This window comes from Hyaena hyaena, unplaced genomic scaffold (genome assembly GCF_003009895.1).
Source record: "Hyaena hyaena isolate Hyena2069 unplaced genomic scaffold, ASM300989v1 scaffold_395, whole genome shotgun sequence".
Taxonomy (NCBI): domain Eukaryota; kingdom Metazoa; phylum Chordata; class Mammalia; order Carnivora; family Hyaenidae; genus Hyaena; species Hyaena hyaena.
In genome coordinates, this window is record NW_024081029.1 from 374,274 (window position 1) to 396,081 (window position 21,808).

Consider the following 21,808-nt stretch of genomic DNA (forward strand, 5'->3'; position numbering starts at 1 on the left):
AATGCAAATATAGAAATAACTTTTTATGAATTAACTTTCTTTGGTTTAGGTCTGTTTAGTATCATTTAGAATTTACCCAAACAAACCAAGTTTTAGGTTTTTTTGGTTATGTCCAGGTATGCTCTGAAACATGAAATATTAGGATCATTATTGATATTTTCTTTCTAGGACAAAATCAACCAATATTATCAGAAGTTCACCTGGCCTCAGTATCTCAAGACTGTTCAGCAATATCAGGCAACAATGAAACCATGGAATCACAATAAGATAAATGCTTACCAAATTACCCCTATTCTGGTAAGTTCTCCCTTTTTATTTTTAATTTTAAAAATGGACTTATTTTTTGTAGTAAAAATAAGCTAAGGAAATGAAATAGAGAAAATTCCAACATATTCTATTCAGTAGAAGCTAAAACAAAAATAAATAAAAATGTCTAGGCTGGAAAGTAGATTATAAATTATACAATGGAAATACAGCTATAATAAGCAAAAATAATTATAATGATAAATTGCATTTACATTAGATTTAAATTTCTGAAATATTTGTTTATAAAATTTCAGTTGATTCCTATAGCAGTTAGAGATAGGTTAACAGAGAACACTATTTCCATTTTATGTAAGTATCTGAAATTCTAAAAAGTTGTCCAAGCTCTATTTAACATTTTTCCTTTATTTAATTTTGAAAAATGTGACTTAGGAAGCATTCTTTTTCAACATGAATAAATAAATGAGAGAGCAAGAAACTGAACCCAGAGTATTGACAATTTAATATAAGTAATATAGAATTTAGACTCAGAAGACCTGACATAACTAAGCTTTTGATTTTGAATAAGTCACTTCATTCCCCAGATATTTTAAAAATATGATTTAGTTTCTTAGATATACATGTAACATTTAAAGATGTCTTCCACATTATTAGAGAAAATAATAATTTAGTATCTGTAGTTTGACTATGAGAGACCTAAAATCTGTTCTAAATATTTCCATGGAGATGTAAATATTGTATTTGCTTGTTATTATAAACATTTAGCTAAAATTAATGCCATTTCTCTCTCTTTTAAAGAGGTACTTTTAAGAATCTTGAATTAACAGCTTCTACTTGGATTTGGTAAGTGCCTTAAGGCCTAGAATTTAAACAATAATTTAAAATAGAATTTTTATGTGAAGAATGCGATCTTAATATTGTTAAGTAACGTAGTTTCAATTTTAATTAAATAAAAACCTGGCTTGTGAAATATTTTATATTTTGTGAAAGACTTCTTAATTCATAAATGTAAGTTACTGTGTAACTATTTCAGGTGTTTTATAAATATTTCATAAAGCATATTATAATAAAAATTAAGAAAATAAATGATGAGAATTTTCTCTGTAGTTGATGATGCATTCAGCCAGAAGCAATAGCTTTGGGTGGAATCTGTCACAAACTTAATGTTCACACAGGTGTTTACCCGTACCTTTGAGCTGAGCCAAGAAGTGAAAACTCAGCATTTCTGTATGAAAAATATATTCTTATCAAGGAAGTTTCCTACACAAGTCAAGCCATTTTAAAACAAATTCTCTGTATCATTTTCTCTGAAAAAAAAAAAATCATTTTTTGATACCCGAAACCTACTTTTCTTAATTACTTTTTTGATATTTTAGCCACTGCTTTGAAGCCGTGGTAGAAATTCAAGGAAACTAATGAACATCAGTGTTTCTTTTATGTACTCACTTTTAATTTTTTTAATATTTTTCTTGCAGTATATAGGTTATCTCCTATCTTAGAATTTTGTCTCCTTCAATTTATCCCCTTGTTCTTTTTATATGGCCTGCAAAAGGGGAAAGTAGTCTTCAGAGAAATTAGTAATAACAGTAATTTATTAAGGTAATTACCATGTGCTAGTCATTGTGCTAAGTCCTTTGCCTATATTAACTACTTCCATGCTCACAAAAAATCCTATGAAGTAGTTAATATGATCAGCCACTTGGAGATAAGGTTAAGTAAGTTGTTCGTGATCACCCTGAAAAAGTTGAAGAGTCAAGAGTCTAATACAGATTTCTGGCCTTAGGGCTCAAACCCTCCACTACCAATGCCGAATTGTACCCAAAGTCCAGATATACTATTTTTTGAGAGGATACTTTAACTTTAGGAACATTGTCACAAACTTGATTTGCTTTGTCATGTCATTTTGGTCCTTCTAGTAATGAAAAAGAGACAACTTCACAAAATAATCTTCTATGAGAAAAATACAGCGGTGCCTGGGTGACTTAGTCAGTTTAGTGTCCAACTCAATTTTGGCTCAGGTCATGATCTCATGGTTCGTGAGTTTGAGCCCGCATCCAGCTATGCCCTCACAGCATGGAACCTGCTTGGTTTTCTGTCTCCCTCTCTCTCTGCCCCTCCCCAAATTGCTCTCTATCTCTCTTTCAAAATAAATAAAAATAAACTTAAAAAATACTAATATAACTACTATGGATAAGAGCTGAAAATAGAGTTATATTTTATAAATAGCAATACTCCCTTTGCTATCATTTATATATTTATTCTACATTTTTAATAAGCGGATCATGTGTTCCATCATATGGGAGAGATAGAAATAAGATACCAATTTACCGGGGCGCCTGGGTGGCTTAGTTGGTTAAGCGTTCGACTTTCCCTTAGGTCATGATCTCGCGGTTGGTGGGTTCGAGCCCCGCGTCGGGCTCTGTGCTGACTGCCAGCTCAGAGCCTGGAGCCTATTTCAGAGTCTGTATCTCCTTCTCTCTCTGACCCTCCCCTGCTCACGCTATCTCTCTCTCTCTCCTAAAAAATTAAAAAAAAAAAAAAGATACCAATTTACAGTCATTAAGCTCTGTTCTAGACAAGGACACAAGAAAGGGAATACAATGTGCTAAATGCTAAGTTAAAGGCATGAGGTGATGGTAGTACAGGAAGGCCAAGTGATGCATCGGAGTTAAGTCCTCAAATAAGTCCTCTCATATAATTAGAAATAGACGAAGCAAGGCAGTGGGGGTGGGGGGGAATAAGACAGAAGATACTGAACTAACAGAAAAATTATAAAAATTACAAAAGAAACAGAGAAACTAAAAAAAATGTACAATAGATTCTGAAGACTTTAATAATTGTTAGGTGATTTACAAAATATCAGCCCAAAGTCCTTTACAAATTCCTTTACAAAAATCTATATTTCATTTAGATCAAAAGAATTATAACATAGGAAACAGTAATATTTTATGACTAATAAACTTTTTAGAAAATAAAAGTAAGTATTCCATTAAAATTTGCTGAAAATGTAAACGTTTACCATTTAATAAATAAATATGAACATTACTTTTATGTGCTAGATTAAAGAACCTGGCTATTAACTTTCATTCATTCATTCATTCATTATTCAACAAATAGTTATTAAAATCCTACTGCATGCTAGATATCATTTGGGGCACTAGAAAATAATTAGCAAAAATACTTATAAATAATAACATTCTGCCAGACTAGGATGGATGCATATTTGTGTTTTCTATATATAGACATACATTATTTCTGAAAATAATTCTAATAGATAATACAGTATTGTCTTTTTCCTTTTAGGTTTGACTGAAAAATCTATCTTCTACAGTTTCTTATCTACCATATTACTTCATTACTACCAGCATGCTTGGACAGACCAATTAATAAGGCAGAAATATTGAGCTAAAGGAAAGCTGTGAAGAATATTTTCTGAGTAGTTTATACTTTTCCTGTTAGTTCTTGTTGACTGTATTGGATGTGTATTGTGGTTTCATACAAACTGGGTTAATGATTTCATGTTTTCATCATTCTTTATGAGTTATAGAAACACCTTTTTTCCCCCAAAATAAAATTTCAATTGCATTCTTTGGTGTGTAATCATCATTTCCATTGTTCATACTGGCCCACTAGGCTTTTAATGATAATATAAAGAGTCCTTTAACAATTGACTTGAAACGAGCTTGGCTCACTGACATAACTGTACACTTAGATTTTACTTTTCACAATAGATAGCTTGGAACACTATAAATTATATTCTCCAACTATAGCTGAGTTCAAAGTACTAGTCAGCTATCATTCTACCATCTCTCTCATTCATGCTCATAACTTGCCATAGCCTTGATCCCAAACCTTTACCAACGCCCTCAATCCTCTCAGTTTACATTGTCTTACTGAAGAAGGAAGTCAGACATTGAGAACATAAACTTTCTAAGAGCTCCCTCTGCCTTTTAATGTTATCTAACAAATGAAGAAACAGAAAATGCAAATAAGTGGGTATGTGCATATATTATAAGGAAAAACTCTAAGAGAATGAACATATCCAGAGAAGACAGAGGGAAGGGAAAGTTAAAGCAAACTAGATCAGAGATCAGAAAGAAAGGGATAAAGATGAAGTTTTTTTGGCTTAGAAATTTGTGTTATGCCTTTGGTTGTGATGGGAAGACACTGGAGTGGTGTACACAGGAAAGTAACATTATACGATGTGTGTCTTTGATGACAATATTTGAAAATTGGAGACTTTTTCTTTGACTTCATAGAATATTCTTATCCTTGAATCCTTCCATTATACTCCATCCTATCCAATCCTTCTTAGCCTCATGTCCTTTCTTATTCAGGCTGAACACAAAGATTTTTTTCAGAAGGAAGTAATATATGACATATACTTTGAAATGGTGGAACAGGAAGAAGCTAAGAGAATTGTTCTTTGTCTTCACAGAATACTCCATCCCTTAACACTCTGTTGATATTCCATTCTCTCTATTCCTTATTGGCCTCACTCCCTTACTTACACACCCCAGGCATTATCCTTGGTTATTTCAAATATTATCTTGATGTTATCTGTAACTCTTCTGGCTCTCTGCATTTAGTCTTATTTAGAAAACACCCAACCATGAACTTGATTTCTACTTTCACTCCATCCAAACAGCCGAATCCTAAAGTAAGTTACTTTTGTAAACTTTTTTGGTCACCAAAGGCCACTTATCAAACTTTGTGGGCATTAGAGTTAGCTGCCTTCCTCAACTCTCCTTATGCTTCCAATTCATCTTACTAGAAAATAACTTCCCTTTCTAGTTCATAGACTATATTGAGCCCATCAAGCCTAAGCACTATCCGCTACCTAGTACAATATTTCAATAACTTGATGATCTCAACATTTAACTGTCTCCTTCAAGTCTCTAACAATATGGTGACCCTCTTCCATGTCAAAGCTAGTAACTCATTTGATGCTTTTAAAAAATCTCCTCTGTAACCTCTCCTTTTTAATAGATTATGGCAAAAATAATAAGGGTGATTATAATATCTAACATTGACTGAGCATCTATCTATATGCAGGGTAATTTATATATTTGCCTCAATTAAACTTACAACTATTAACATTACTATTACATTACTAATAATGATTAATATACCTTGCAGATGAGGAAATTGTAGTAGAAAATGAGTGATTTGCCACCAGGGGTACTATTCTATTTGGAACTATTTATTAAGATTTATTTCCTGGTAATTTTTATAAATCTTTCTTTAGCTATTTCTTTCAGGTATTTCACATGTAGTCCTCTTATTGTACAAAACAGTAATATTCTCTAGGACTCTGACTTCAACCACTTCCTTTTAACTGTACATTTTTTTCTATATGATCTTATCCAGTTTAACCATTTTAATTGCCACATATAATTAGTCAATTAAAATCAGCTCCCAGTTTTCTAGACTCAGCTCTGTAACTGTTGCCCCTCAAATTTTGAGGGGGGAACCCAACTGACTCCTGAATATCTATGTATGTGTTGGCTTCCCAAATTAAATTGTAAGCAATATGAGAAGCAATGTGTAAGCAGAATTTCACTTGACTCCCTAGAAGATAAAACATTATCCAGTATTCAGAGAAAGTCCCAGGTTATTCTATATATTTCAGACCTAATTTTTTAAAATTAATTAATTATTTAATTAATTTTAGAGAAAGAGAGAGCCACGTATGTATGCAGGAGAGTGAGGAGGAGAGGGGCAGAGGAAAAAAGAGAATCCCAAGCAGGCTCAATGCTCAACATGAAGCCCTGTGCAGGGCTCTGTCCCACAAGCCTAGGATCATGACCTGAGTCAAAATCAAGAGTCAAATGCTCAACCAACTGAGCCACCCAGACGCCCCTGACCCAGTATGTTTTTTTTAATAGTAAATTAAACTGGAACATAGCAGCTATTACAGCTCCTTTTTTTGATTTCTAAATAATTTTCAAAGATTTGTCAAAGATTCAGTTTCTCCAGATCCAAGTTTATGTCATTGGCAATTGGAAGAGATTTTTAAAACATTGAAGTAGGATAACATTACAAAATATGGCCATTGTTTGCATACTTATGGCAATAACACTTAGTAGTAATAATAATACAAATAGTATTAATACAAGAGTATTTCTCTTGTAAATTAAAATCCTTGACAATTCCAAGAGTGTATGTCAGTAATGGAGAATAAGACATCCTATTTCCGTTACTACAAAAACAAAGGATATGTTCTGGTCCATCACTATTCTTCTTTTAAAAATTTTTTTTAAAGTTATTTATTTTTGAGAGACAGAGAGACAGAGCATGAGTGGAGGAGGGGCAGAGAGAGAGGGAGAGACAGAATATGAAGCAAGCTCCAGGCTCTGAGCCTTCAGCACAGAGCCCAATGCAGGACTTGAACCCACAAGCTGTGAGATTATGACCTGAGCCAAAATCAAATACTTAACTGACTGAGCCACCCACGCACCCCCTGGTCCGTCACTACTCTAAAGTCACCTACTGTTTGTGAAGTATGATATTGTATATAACAAAAGAAAGCTACTATTATGCTCATTTTCCGTGTCCATTCCATACAGCTGTCCGATTTAATCCATAGGTTTCCCTCCTGTTGAATCATGAAATAGTGAAATTAATAATATCCATTTTTTAGTATAATGATGTGAAATAGAGGATTAATTAAGTTGACACCTTTTTAACTTTATACACAAAAAAGTAGCGTCTTTGGAGCCTTAAGTTCCAAAGGACTTATTTTAATTTTGTTCCCAGATTACTTTTTATCCACTGGGTTGGATTTGTCACATTCTCTAGGGTCTAGAACAGTACCATGTGTCTAAGTGAATGATCAAGTGAAGGAAAAAAGAAAGGAAAAAAGAAAGCAATGAAAAAAGAAAGAAAGGATGAAAGTAAGGAGGGAAGGGAGGGAGGACAGAAAGAAGGAAACTTATCTTCCAGTTCTCGGCATCTTTCCTGGGCTGTAGTGAGTCTACTGATGAGCTAATCAAATACATTCTTTTTCTTTGTTAGTCAGTTTTGATTTCTAGCATTTCCACTTCATTCTTTCATATAGTTTCCCTCTCTGCTGAAATCACCTATGTAATCCTGCATCCTGTCTACCTTACCACTAGATTCTTCAATATGTTATTCAAAATCATTTATATTCTCTGTTTTGATAGTTTCAACAAGTCAGTGTAATAACTGACTTTGGTTCTGACAATTGCTTTTTTTAATCTGTAGACTGTTCTTTTGTCTTGCCTTCCTGTTGTCATATATATATATATATATATATATATATATATACATATATATACATATATATATTTTTTTACTGAATGCCAGCCATGTGTTATAGTTTAGTAGATAATATGGTTAAAAGTTTTATGGTTGTATATGAGCACTTTTCCCTTTGTGAGACCATTAGTGAGGGAGGTTTATGCTAATTGATTCCACAGAAAGAAAATTACATACTTGGAGAAGAGGGTTCTTTCTCTCTTCCTAATAAATACTACAGCCCTTTCTATGATTCAAGAGTATCAAGCTAAATCACTTTACGTTACTTTGATTATGACTTAGGCACTGACAGCTAGTACTGTCTTTTATCATTTCTCATTTATATTGCATATTTCTAGAAATACATAGTTGTCAGGAATAAATATACAGGACAGAAGTGCTCTTTAAGTTTTTAATATTTATTTATAGTTGGCAATTCATGTTTGTAATACTAATATAAAAAAGACACCACACTATTATTTTATTTTAATTTTTTTAATGTTTATTTTTGAGAGAGAGAGAGAGAGAGCACAAGCAGGGGTGGGAGGGAGAGAGGGAGACACAGAATCTGGAGCAGGCTCCAGGCTCTGAGCTGTCAGCACAAAGCCTGATGTGGGGCTGTAACCCACAAAATGCTAGATCATGACCTAAACTGAAGTTGGATGCTTAACCAACTGAGCTACCCAGGCACCCCCACCACACTGTTATTTAAAACAATATTTATGTTAATCCATTTTATTCCATATTTAACATATAATGAATTAAGTATAAAATTCCTTCATCACCCTTTCGAATCAGTGTCCACAATCAAGTAATCAATATTTTCAAAATGTAGTTAGTATTTAAGTTTAATACAGTTCTCAATTGATCTTTTACTGCCACATTATGCGAATTTCCCTGATTTTATGATTCTGTGAAATAAGGGGAATAATTTACAGTCAAATAAGTCAAATTCATAGGTTTTTATTTTTTCAGATATGAAGCTGATTTATTTCAAAACAAAGGAAGTCAATTACATTAAAGACTTCTTATAAGTACCCCTGGAGGAAAGGGAGTGAGACAGAGTGTCCAGAGCAAAACCAGATGTACAGCCATTAATTTCCATCCTGGAGAAAAAGGTATCCTCCCCTCCACTCCCATATAAAAATGCTTCCATATTAAAAGATTCTCCCCTAGGTCTCAGTTAATAGAGTGACTATCAATGCATGTCATATTTATATTCTCTCCAGGTTTGAGGAAGTTAGTAACACAAGGTGGTAAGTAAATCTAATCCACCACACGTCTGAATGATTACTTCAAGACTCAATAAGAGAAGACTCATCTCAGGATTTTTTTTTTATTCCCTAGATTCAGACTGGACTCAGGAGTTCACATAAACCCTAAAAGAATGGGTTTGTTCTACTCAGGAATTCACTTCTTCTCAGGAAGAATGGGGTAAAGTAAGCCCCTCTCACTTAAAAGCTATTTGAAGGAAAACAAAAAACTGAGGAAAAGGAGAATGGAATACTATTATTTCAATGAGACATGAATATTTTGTTCCTTCTGGAGTATTCTAAAGACAAGTGATATATGAGTGGATAAATAAATTTAGACAGTGAGACAAGGGAGAGATTTTAAACATAGATAAATCTGGAATTTTTCCACTCTTGATTTTTTTAGAACTCTAAAATTATAAATGAATGAATGCTTTATTCTTTAAATTCTTTATGAAAAAGAAATGCTTATTCATTTTTAATAGAATTGCTAATACATAAGAGCTTCGTTAAATTGATAGTTACGTTAAGACAAAAAGTCAAATTAAGTAAAATTATGATTATTGGGTTATCTATAATATACTAATTTAAGCTGGCATTATTTGAACTACTTATATACAATTTATTTTCAAATCACATTAAAGGAGGTGAATTTGCATTCTCTCACATAGTTTCTTTATAACTATATTTTAGGGCCTTTGTATATAATCAAATTGATAGGTTCCCAAAATAATAGTGGGGTAAAGAAGTTCTTCTAAATTATTCTAGTGCCATATAATGTGACAAATGTTAGATAATTATTAAACAATATGATAAATATCATTACCAAAATTAAGCATTTGTCATATAATATGTATATAAAAATCTGTTCCAGCCAATTAAATCCTCCTGTTTCAGAGACCCAGAAAAAGCTAAAAGGAATAAGGTTTCAGAGAGATCAATAAATACATCAGGTAACTTTACATTGTTAACCTTTAGGGTCTACCATGAAGCATAGGCTACTGAAAAAAATATTTGGTTTAAACTGAAGGCTAAAATATCATCTTCTTATGCATAAATTCATATTTTTTGTTTCACCAACTAACATTTTTATTTTCTTTTTACAAAAATGTCAACATGCAGCAGAGAGGGAATTTTGGCACTACAAACAATTTTAGGAGATTTGTTTGATTGATTAATTTGTTCCTCTATTTATAATATAACCCATTCTAAAAGCTTTTAAGACAACTTGCAAAATAAGTAAAACAGGATTTTTTTTAAGATAAGTATTTTGATGAGACAGAGTAAGACTGGGGTAAATAAGATAAAGCCAGAGATGGAGTAAGCATCCCCACATGAGGTGCCACAATGCCCTGGAGAGTTCTAAATATGGCCAAGATATTTGACTCTGAAATTCCTGGGAGGCAAAGAACCACAAATAAATGCAAAAATAAGAGATAAGTAATATCAATGTATCTAGGCCATGAAAGTATATCTGTAGCTGAAAAAAAAAAAAAAAAATCCTAGGTATTTGGACCTGTCAGGAATTTCTCCAGTGCTGCTTATTGGTAGAGAGAATGAGGCACAGATATTTGCCACCTAGATCTTTACAACTTAAAAACTATATAAACCTATTGGTGTCTTTCTTACATAGTCTCTCAACAATAACAACAACAACAACAACGACAACAAACCAGATGTATAATACCAAAGAACATTATAGCGAAGATTATCCAATAGGTGGCCGAAATCATGTTAAACAAGTTAAACACATGACCTAAAATAAAAAATATGTTTGGAGAAGTGGATGGAGTATATTATTTCCAGGGCTTTGCCCATGAATAAAGTTTTGTAGCTTAGGTCTTGTTATAAATTAGGCACTAAAGCATTCACAATCTCAACTAAAACTTGAAAATATTTCATATTATTAGAATATACTTAGCATACAAGTAATACATTCTCACTTCACAAAAACATTATAGACTATAGAAGATAAAATGAAATTATTGAAATTATTTTTAAAATCGCCCATGAACTAATTAGAAACAGCCCATTAAATATTTTAGCTATATTTGACATCTGAATATTCACTTGGCAATATATCATGAACCTGATATTATTATTCCTAATGAATTACTTCACATTGGGCATTCATATTTTTTCACGATCGAGATACTGAATAATAATATATAAATATCTTGTATGTAGACTTTTTGTTAATGAGGGAGATAATTTATGATTTTGAAGAAGAGAGAAAACATAAACTTTAATAATCAACTGACTAGAGATTAGTTTTACTGTCTTTGAAAGAATTTTCTTTGAAGAAAATTAAGCCTTCCAAGATACACATCTGAACATGTGGCTGTGCTACCACCTTTCAGAGCAAAAGAGAAACATTAATGATTAAGAACCTAATGGTTTATGCCACAGTATATAGTGGCAACAACCTTTGGACTTGAAATTTTTTCCAAGTGGTCGATACCAATTTCCCACAGAACCTGTAAAAAAGAAAATCTTATTACAGCAGCCATAGAAAGCTACTTTTCAGCAGTTTTATTTTATGCTGAGCCCTCCATGACAAATTAATTGCAAAAATGTATCTCTATGTAACTGAATGAATTCACTCTCACTTAAAGAAGTTTAGTTAGAGGCCAATTAATTATTGAAGAACATTTGTAAAAACAGGTAATTTGAGTTGTAGCATAATTCCCGTTAGGTCATGGGGACAGTAGTTATTAGCAGGACCAAATTTTCTGCTAAGGGTGCTTCTACTCAGACTAAGAAAGCCATTCATTCTTTTGTGTCTCCCTCAGAGAACAGACATAACTAACATACATATTGTATATTTTCCAAAGTAACCACTGTCCAAAATTAATCTTCGTAGGGTCACTCAAAATGAAGCTTCTATCATGGGCCTGCGTCTTGTGTGTTGCTTTTACAAAGGTAAGTAAGTAAACAGACTTCTAAAATTATAGCCACAGTGAATAATTATAGATAAGGGTTATAGTGTTGATAAAATTGCAGCAGAGAGATATGTTAATGGGCATGAGTTTTGTCTTACAAAGTTTTCTTTTTTTAAAAAAAGTATTTATTTTGAGAGAGAGAGAAAGAGAAAGAGGGCACATAGGAGTGGGGAGAGGAGCAAAGAGAGAGAGAAGAAAGAATCCCAAGTAGGCTCTGTGCTGTCAGTGAAAGCCTAACACACCGGGCTGGATCCCAAAAACCAAGAGATCATGACCTGAACAGAAACCAAGAGTCAGACACTTAACCGACTAAGCCACCCAGGCCTCCTTGTTGTAACAAACTTTTCAAAAGAAATTTTAAAAATTAATAAATAAAGTTGTGTTAACTGAAAACGGCTAACCAACAAGGAAGAGAGGTTAGTTCAAAAATGCAGTGGGCTAGAGGAAGATAAAGTTACACAGAATCAACATCCCATTTAGATTATTTTAACAGAGTCTATGTTTTTAAATTATGGAAAGCTTGCTTGGGTTTCCCCTGGGAGTGATGTTCCATTGCTGGAGGTATTTAGGTGGAGTCACAAGAAATATTTGGTGGGGCATACTTAAATATACTTAATACTTAAATGGACATAGCACCCTTCAATGTAGCAAAAACAAATTAGACTCTGATACAAAAAAAAAAAAATAGCTGTTGGAAAATTCTTAATCCTAGCCAATGAGTGTGCTAGACATCCTCCTTTGTATATGGAGAAAATTATGACACTTACCTCATAGAATCGTTTTGGGGATTACATCATTATCTAAAGTGCTTGGCAGAATATTTAGGATACAATACAAGCTCAAATGTTACTCGATATTATTAACTACTTTACAATTCTTACTATCATCCTGTATAAATTTCAAGATATTGTCCTCTTAAAATTATGTTAAATTCTAATTCTTAAACTACTAAATGATGAGTTTCTACACTATTTTTTTTATCTTGTGCATAAGCTGTGGCGAATTTATAAAATATATTGAAGCTTAATTGAAGAACAAATGCATATATGATCCTGCAACTGTAAAAAGTGACAGGGGCGCCTGGGTGGCTTAGTCGGTTAAGCGTCCACTTTCGCTTAGGTCATGATCTCGCGGTTCGTGGGTTCGAGCCCCGCGTTGGGCTCTGTGCTGACTGCCAGCTCAGAGCCTGGAGCCTGATTCAGAGTCTGTGTCTCCCTCTCCCTCTGACCCTCCCCTGCTCACGCTCTCTCTCTCTCTCTCCTAAAAATTAATAAAAATGTAAAAAAAAAAAAGAGGTGACATATATACACACAAGTGCAGGTGCACACACACACACACACACACATAATGCAATGAAAACCTGAGAGGTGAAACAGAGCAATAAAACCAGATATATGAATAACAGCTGAATGATCTTTCAGTGGGTAAGATTGATATACATGTAGGAAATTACAAACCAAAACCCATCAGCCAAAGTAAAACTTTCTAAGTAAACTATTTAGGTCAAAACCATATGTTGATAATAATAACAAACAATTTATACTAATGATTCATATTTCAAAAATAAAAAAACTATACTAATAAGACTGTACAAATTCTTCAGTAATATGGAAATCTGGGTGCAGATGTTTTCAAATAAATAATCATATTGCATTAATTTTTCCTTTGTTTTAGAAGCGTTTCTTCCATGTTCCTGAGGTAAAACTTTTTCATTTACATATGAATGTGCTTGTTTTTATCAGAAAGTGTAACTTACATTTTAAAAGTCTTGTATTTTCTTTACAATGCAATTTTATGACTACTGTTATTAAATTTGATAGAAAAATGTTTGGAGTACAAATATACTTGTGTTAAACATATTTCCCATAAGGTCTTTATTTCTTTTCAATAAGCAGAAGTAGTAGGTAAGGGCACTCCCTCTGCAGAGTGATAAATATTTTGTTATGCCCAATAAAATTTGTGACAATGTCTTAAATTTACTTGAATGAATTAAGTGAGGAATTCAGAAAGGTTTTGCCTGTATGAAAGATTACACTAGATGATAGCATGATCTAGGAATTACTAATAGGAAGAGTGTGTCCCAAAGAGCTAGATGATTGCTGTGCGGAAAATACCCACAAATTACCCCTATGTACAAGGCCACAGCATTGATCAATGATCGATTGACTAGTATAAGACTTTTTTAAGTTGTTTGTCATTTTTGCCTCAAATGCTGATGACAGGAGTGTGTTAAGAAAATTCTGTTTGTACCATCTACAAGAATGCAGTAGATAAACATAACAACCTAGCAAAGGAAAGCCAGAGATATGGTCTGAATATGCACGCTTTTGACCTAATGCCATGAGATATATGGCAAAGGAATAGAAAAGTTTTGAAATAATTGTTAAAATGAAAACAGTAGGAGGTGTTCCTCTGAATTTCTTATAGGAATTAATATTTTAATTATGAGAGTCTAGGCCTGTGTGGTCACAATACAACTCACTGACATTTGTGTCTGTGAACACTCTGGAATATGTATCACTTGTGCATCATGCATCATACCTTAAAATGAAAATACGATGCATGAGCAAACATTTTTAACTCAGTAATTCAAGGAAACCAACCTAAAATTATAAAGAAATATCATATACAATATTAAACTCTTTTTCTTCAGTTTTTTATTTGAGTATAGTTGGCACACAATGTTACATTGATTTGGGGTATACAACATAGTGATTCAACCTCTCTATATGTTACACAGTGCTCACTGCTGCTGTAGCCACCATCCGTCACCACACAGTGTTGTCACAACACCATTCACCATGTTCCCTAGGCTGTGCTTTTGATTTCCATGACTTACTCATTTCATAAGTCTCTATCTGCCTCTCCCATTCACCTTTTTTTTTTTTTTAATTTTAAGAGAGAGAGATAGAGAGAAAGAGAGAGAGAAACAGAGCATAAGCAGGGGAGGGACAAAAAGAGACTCGAGACACAGAATCAGAAACAGGCTCTAGGCTCTGAGCTGTCCGCACCAAGCCGCAGGAGGGGCTCAAACCCAGGAGCAGCCACATTATGGCCTGAATGAAAGTCAGAGACTTAACGGACTGACCCATTCAGGTGCCCCTTCCAATCACCTATTTTACCCATTCCTTTTCCTCCTTCCCTCTGGCAACAATCAGTTTGTTCTCTGTATTTATAGGTCTCATTTTACTTTTTGTTTATGCATGTGTTTTCTTTTTCATACAATATTAAATTTTAATGAGGAAGCTGGACTGGCTTGGGAGGCTTAATAATCAGCCTTGAACAAAGAAAGCTTGATTGTTCTTTCCAGCACCTAGGAACCCAATGTCTAACACATGAATAGCACATAGTAGGCAGTCGTTTTATACTTTAAAAAAAAATAAATCCTAGAATATCCATCAAGAAAAAGCTTACAAATACCCAAAGCTGTCAAGAAACAATCTGCATTTTCTGAGAATTTATTTTGCAAAGCCTAGTTTAGTTACAGGGGATTTTATAATAAACACTAATAATGCTCTAATGTAAATATCTGGTAGACATAAGCAACTAGCCACAGAACTGAAACAAAATATTTGGTGCCCTATGTATGAAAGTTTGTAAATAGATATGTATAAGAAATTTAACGATTGTGTAAAAACACTGGCACTAATAGAACATTAACATTGGCTATTCTGTATATATTTTATAACAAGTATTTTGAATAACAGAAGAACCTTAATAGTCACAGGAAAAAAAGGCAAACAACTGCACCACTTAAGAAAATCCCAAATCACTCAGAGAGTTCTATCAGTTATAATCACTGAATATAGGTAGAGATCTAAAGAGCAATATTTTTCAAGGACACAAAGTTGAAAACAAACATTATTTTCTTTGTTGTTTTAGAAATTTCTCACATCTGGTGAAAAGGTAAAATATATTCATATATGTCTATATTTTAAGATATTAAAATGTATTCTATATTATTTTCTTTTTACAATAATATTTTCTATCTAATAATGTTAAACGCATCAGAATCTTGGATTGCAAATAATTTGTTCTGCAAGTGTTCCACAAGACAAGCAAACATTTCTACTAAATGATGAGTGATGTCTTACAATAGGAATAGTATGTGATGCTGAAGGTCACATGCTCACAACTGAGCCAATGGTTCTTGAAATATCTTTGATATAAGAGTGCTTTGGATTACAAGCTTGTTCTGGAACAAATTATGCTCTCAGACCAAGGTTTTACTGTAATTCAGTAGTATGTTTTCCTTGACAGGCTTGGAAAGTAATTTAGAAACATGTTCTCTTTTCTTGCTTTGATGGGCTAATTTAAAATGAATATATTAATATAAGCATATGCATAATTATACATTCTGGAACTGTCTTGTTCATACTGATATCTTGTCCAGATTCACTCCCTGCACTTTACATTAAATGTTTTTAACTGAAATGTAATTGTATAAAGTCATATATGGTAGAAAAGTGCTATTGATAAAGAAGGAAGTATTTTCTAACAAATATGAAACTGGGTCTAGTTCACAAATGGTGTCTGCCATTGGACAGTTAACTTGGAATACATGTAAATAAAATAAGTTCACTGACTGGTTAGCATTAACATAAACACTTTAGAAGTAAGTATTAAGTATAGTTCATTATATTTTAAAATGCTTAAGTTATAAACATTTAAAATTTCCTAAATTATAATTGAGCAGTGCAGTGTATCAAAGAATCTAGGAACTTGATTTATAAACCAATATGTAACAAAATCGTTCATTAAAACTGACAAATTTGATAGGAAATAAAATTTTATGTATATGAGACCCAGACATGTCTTAATGTTTTGTAAATTTCCACATAATTTTGTGACCTTGAAGCTCCCCAATAATCTTACACACATGTAATAGACAAATCTGGATAGCAACTGGAGGAAAATGTAGCAGCCCTTCTACGGAAGGAAATCATGTGAAATTTAATAGGAAATGCATCAGCAACATTAATAATCTCATTTAAAACACAAACACCACAGGAAAAATTAAATATGAAAAGCAGCAGTATATATTGCAAAATGATCAACACATTAAGTCTAGTTAATGTCCATCACCACGCAGTTATAATTTTTCTTGTGACGAAAACTTGTATTATTTATTTATTTATTTATTTATTTATTTATATGTGTGTGTGTGTGTGTGTGTGTGACAAATACTTTTAAGATCTACTGCTCACAATTTTCAAATATACAATACAGTATTAACTGTAGTCAATTATATCTCAATTTTTTTAAGAAGCCAGTAGTTACTCATCGACATCCAGCCTGCTTTCCTTCTTACTAACAATTTGAGATACTTGGCTTGGGTGAGTGGCGTTGGATGCAATAGGATGGGAAGGAAATCAAAAGGACACCTGGAAGAGGTATTATGAAGTGAATGCTTGGGTGGGGCGCTTTGGACATCTCAGGAGCAGGCAATGAGATGAGTGGGCCGGGCAGAAGGTACAGAGAAGGAGGCCTGGAATTACCAATCCTGTACTGTGCACCCTCTTTCCTTCTCTTTTTGTCCTGGCATAATGTACGGTTCATAACACTCTGATTTGCCCACATACAAAATATTTCTCCCTCACTTGAGACGTATTCAGTTGTCTCAAGAAATTAGTAGTCTCCTATTTCAAAAATATAGAAGCATATTAGCTTTGAGAAAGAGACTAAATTGGAATTCTTACAAAAATAATCTTCACTCATCATATATCATTACAATCATAACATAAGTAATACACAGATAGGATAGATCTAAATAGTCAATTTTAACTGACTTCTTTGCTTTTCCTTCAGGATTACAGTGGCAATCGTTACCTACTTAACCCATCTCTGAGTATTCCTTATCCCATGTCAGGCACTGATTCTGCTCCTTCTTTTCGTCCTTCAGAGAATAAAGTCCCCCATTACCCTGGGAATCCTGACCCTCATACTGAGGTGCCCTCATTTCCCTGGATTCTCACCTCTCCCTCTCCCGGAGCCCCCTTCTACCACACTTGTAATTTCCCTGTAACTGCTTGGCCGATCTCCTCTCCTCCTCCTCAGGAATCTTCCCATGTTGTCCCTAACTCACATAGACCTGAAGGACCTTCCTTCTCACCCAATGCTCCCCTGTCCCCCTACTGCCGACCCTTCTGTAGCTACACCTCATGTAGCCACAAGTACTACGCCACCTCCACACCTAGAGACTGTTGCAGTGGAGCCTGGGCCGATTGAGCCTGATGACGCCGAGCCCGTTGCCCCAGAACCTCAGCCGCCTTCTTCTGCCTAGGTGAGTTGCCTAAATCTTACTCCTGTGATGCATGGAATTTGTAGGAATGTGAAAGAAACTGAATCTCTCCATAAGCAAACAAATATCAGCTTAAACATGTTGAACAGCTTTATTAAGATACAGTTAGCGTATAGCACACTACGGGTACTAAAAAGTACACTTTCATAAGTTTTCACATACGTATATATCAATGGGGGAAAAAATCCCACCCTCCCCTTTCTCCTATTTCCAACCTATTTTCTGTCACCACAGACAGGCTGGTTTGTATGTTTTAGAATTGCATGGAAGCAGGATAAAAGTGTAAATACTTTTGGGTCTGGCTTCTTTCACTCAGCATGATTATTTCGAAATTGGGGGAAAGCATTGTTCTTCACATATACACATATTCAAGGGTTTTATTTTTAGTGAGCATTAGGCTACTATGCTGTTAAGCCTTATTAATTAAGCAGGAACAAAGAAACATTCTTATCTAAGGCTAATTTTTCCCATTACAGAGATCAAACCGTTCTGAGTACCCAAGCTTATGCCCTGTGAATTTTGAGATTTTTGTTGTTGTTGTTGTTGTTGTTCTGAGTACTCAAGCTTACGCTCTGTGAATTTTGAGATTTTTTTACTCTTTTGAGATCCAAACCTTTCCTCTGCCCTAGGGGAGTACCAGATATTGTTCCCTTTTGTCTTTCAGGAGGTTTTTTGCCTTGGCCTCAAGTGGAATCTTCAAATGAATAACCTATGCTTAGCTAAAACACGAGGAAAACCTTTTAGATCTTTGTATCTACATCTTTGTCCTTCTCTTTCCTCTCTAATGCTCTGCCCTGTGAATTTCAGCTACCTTGTCTTCCTGGGCTCCTAGCTCCATCTCCCTCAATGAAGACCTGGAAATGCTCCAGGCAGTAAGTAAGCTAGGACAATCATCAATCGTCAGGTTTACTTCATTTGCTTCCTGTCTCTTATGGATCACTGTCTTTCTTACCTGAAAGTTCAGATCTCAAGAGACTGTTGTTTCTCATATGTTAGGTACATTTTTTAAAATTTCCTCCAAGTAAGAGGGTAAAACCAGTTTCTGATACTCATCTTGACCTAAAGTATAGTTCTCTAGACTTTTTCAAAACAGTAACTCTTTAAACAATCTTTAGGAAGCACTTACTCCCTAAGTTTTAGTGTATGTAGTCCAAGCAATTGGGTTATTATATAAAAGAGAATGTGGGATTAAAAACTACATAGAAGATACTCTGAATTCTGGGCACAGACAGAAAAGAAATGGGAGCTTAAATCCACCAGTGAGTAATTTCTTCAGTACATTGTCACTAATCGAATACTCCTAGCATCTGCTTCCTACAAAGAGGTACAAATCTCTTCCTGTTCCTTTGTTTTTGATTAAGATCAGGATCAAGTTAAAAGCTAGCTTGAAATTGCACCAGAGTACAAAGAGCTAGCCTTATTCTACAATGCTCCACACATTAACATATTCATTCAGTAGGTTGCTTTGATCTAAAGCACTTTCCATTTACAAGCATATGCTTGTGCCTCACTTGGGGGAAGAGAGGAAATGTTGGAATGTAGGGATAAAAAGAAACAGGACCTAAGATAAAAATGGGCCTTAAAAACACTGCTAAATACTTGGACTTTATCCTGTAGCCAAAGGAATTTATCAAGGAGATTCACTGAGAAGAATGCTTTAAACAGCTCTCTGTTTTCAAAAGCTAAATATGATAGCAATATAGAGGATTCTAAATATGAGTTATAAAGAGATCAGTAGGATACAATTTCTTAGAGAATAAAGATTATTCAGAAAAATGTAGGCCCAATATTATGAAATGAAGTACATTTATAATGCATGACTTTTTTTTTAAGGTAAAGAAATGAAATTTTCTAGATAAGAGAGACCAACCATTTGTTTCTGTAAGTCATAGGTGATACTGAGATTTAAAAATCACACCTTATGGGGCACCTGGGTGGCTCATTTGATGGAGCATCTGGTCATGACTTCAGCTCAGGTCATGATCTTATGGTTCATGAGTTCAAGAGTTTGTGCCCTGCATCGAGCTCTCTGCTAGCAGCATGGAGCCTGCTTTGGATCATTTCTCCCTATTCCTCTGCCCTGACCCTGCTCACACTTTCTTTCAAAAATAAATAAACTTTAAAATTAAAAAATCACATTAAATAGACCAAATCTTATCATCTGAAACCACCTTGGAATATTTTCTTATGACCTGAAACCAAGAAAATGGAGTGTGGAGAGGCCCTGGTACCCAGCATCTGAGAATCTCTGCAATTATCAACTCATGTCCAGTGTAAGGAACGGAAGAACTGTGTAGATAGCTCTTCCTTAAATTGATCCAAATTGATTATGACACATATTCTAAAACAATATTGGTCGGTATAAGGAAGAAACTTCCACAGGAGGTATGGGGGTTGAATTGTGGAGGAGAGGGATTGTCACTAAAGTTGTCACAGATCATTCTGTATGCTATTCAATCCACTTCCATTCTTACCCCACACCCAAAACCACTGTCTCAGAAAACACACACAATTTAGATCAGAAATCTCCCAGTTCCCACCCCTTTGCCCTACAAAACTGTGCTCACCCTCCTCCTCCACCGCCCCACCCCCCCCCCCCTTAAACATTGTCCTGGGAAGAAAGGCATTGTTCAAAAAGCTCATTTGGACTCATGCCAAACCTGAGTTTATCTGAACAAAAAACTTGTTACCCTTCTTACAAGTTCTCACCCCTTTGTTCCTTCCCAAAGTTGGTTTAATTTTACTGTTATAAAATTGAACAGGAAAATTGCAAGGCTTTTTTTTACTGTCAGTCAAATCAAAATTTCTACTGAAGCGACATCAGTGGTTAAAGCAGAATTGAAAATCAAATGTGATGGCAGCTAATACTGTTGGTGATGCCTTGTAATGACAGCTCTTACCAAGGAAATTAAAAGGCTTAAAATTTTAGAGGCACCTGGGTGGCTCAGTCGGTTAAGCATCCGACTTTGGCTCAGGTCATGATCTCATGGTTTGTGGGTTCTAGCCCTGCGTCGGGCTCTGTGCTCACAGTGAGCTCAGAGCCTGGAGCCTGTTTCAGATTCTCTATCTCCCTGTCTCTCTGACCTTCCCCTGCTCATGCTGTCTTCTCTCTCCCTCTCAGAAATAAATAAAACATTGAAAAAAAAAATGTTAAAGGCTTCAGATTTTAATGCTACTATATTCCTTGGGTTTTTACTTATTTTACTATTATATATTATTGTTGATGACTAGTTGAAGATATTAGACAAATTTAATTTCATATTTTCATTTAGCATTATGTTTAGTTTCTTACTATATTTACTTAACTCACAGCTTAAAAGAGAAAGTGTGCTATTTTCTAAAGTCTCCTAAGGCCAAGAAGGAATTCTATTTCAAATCATTCAGTATCAGAAGATTGTGTTGATCTGAATCCAACACCTCACACAAAGGAACCCTGTACAGTACATACATGCATGCAAATAAAACATAATATTGAATTAAGGGGCGTCTGAGTGGCTCGGTTGGTTAAGTGTTGGACTTCGGCCTAGGTCATGATCTAGCTGTACCAGAGTTCGAGACCTGCGTCAGGGTCTGTGTTGACAGCTCAGAGTCTGGAGCCTGCCTCAGATTCTGTGTCTCCCTCTCTCTCTGCCCCTCCCTGACTCATGCTCTGTCTCTCTCTCTCAGTAAATAAACATTAATTTTTTTAAACAATAAAAAATATTGAATTACAATTGCACTTAAAAATTTTTTCATACTTATTTTTGAGAGAGAGAGACAGGGTATGAGTGGGGGAGGGGCAGAGAGAG

At 34.4% G+C, this 21,808-nt stretch overlaps 1 protein-coding gene across 1 annotated transcript; it reads left to right on the top strand.

Annotated features, from left to right (window-relative positions):
• Window positions 1–4,785: 4,785 nt before the first annotated feature.
• PRR27 (proline rich 27) lies at window positions 4,786–18,004 on the top strand. The gene is made up of 4 exons (XM_039251789.1): window positions 4,786–4,924; window positions 8,500–8,642; window positions 11,641–11,699; window positions 17,528–18,004. Exons 3-4 carry the CDS (start codon window positions 11,652–11,654, stop codon window positions 17,945–17,947), a joined length of 468 nt encoding a protein of 155 aa, XP_039107720.1. The 5' UTR covers window positions 4,786–4,924; window positions 8,500–8,642; window positions 11,641–11,651; the 3' UTR covers window positions 17,948–18,004.
• The last annotated feature ends 3,804 nt before the right edge of the window (window positions 18,005–21,808 follow it).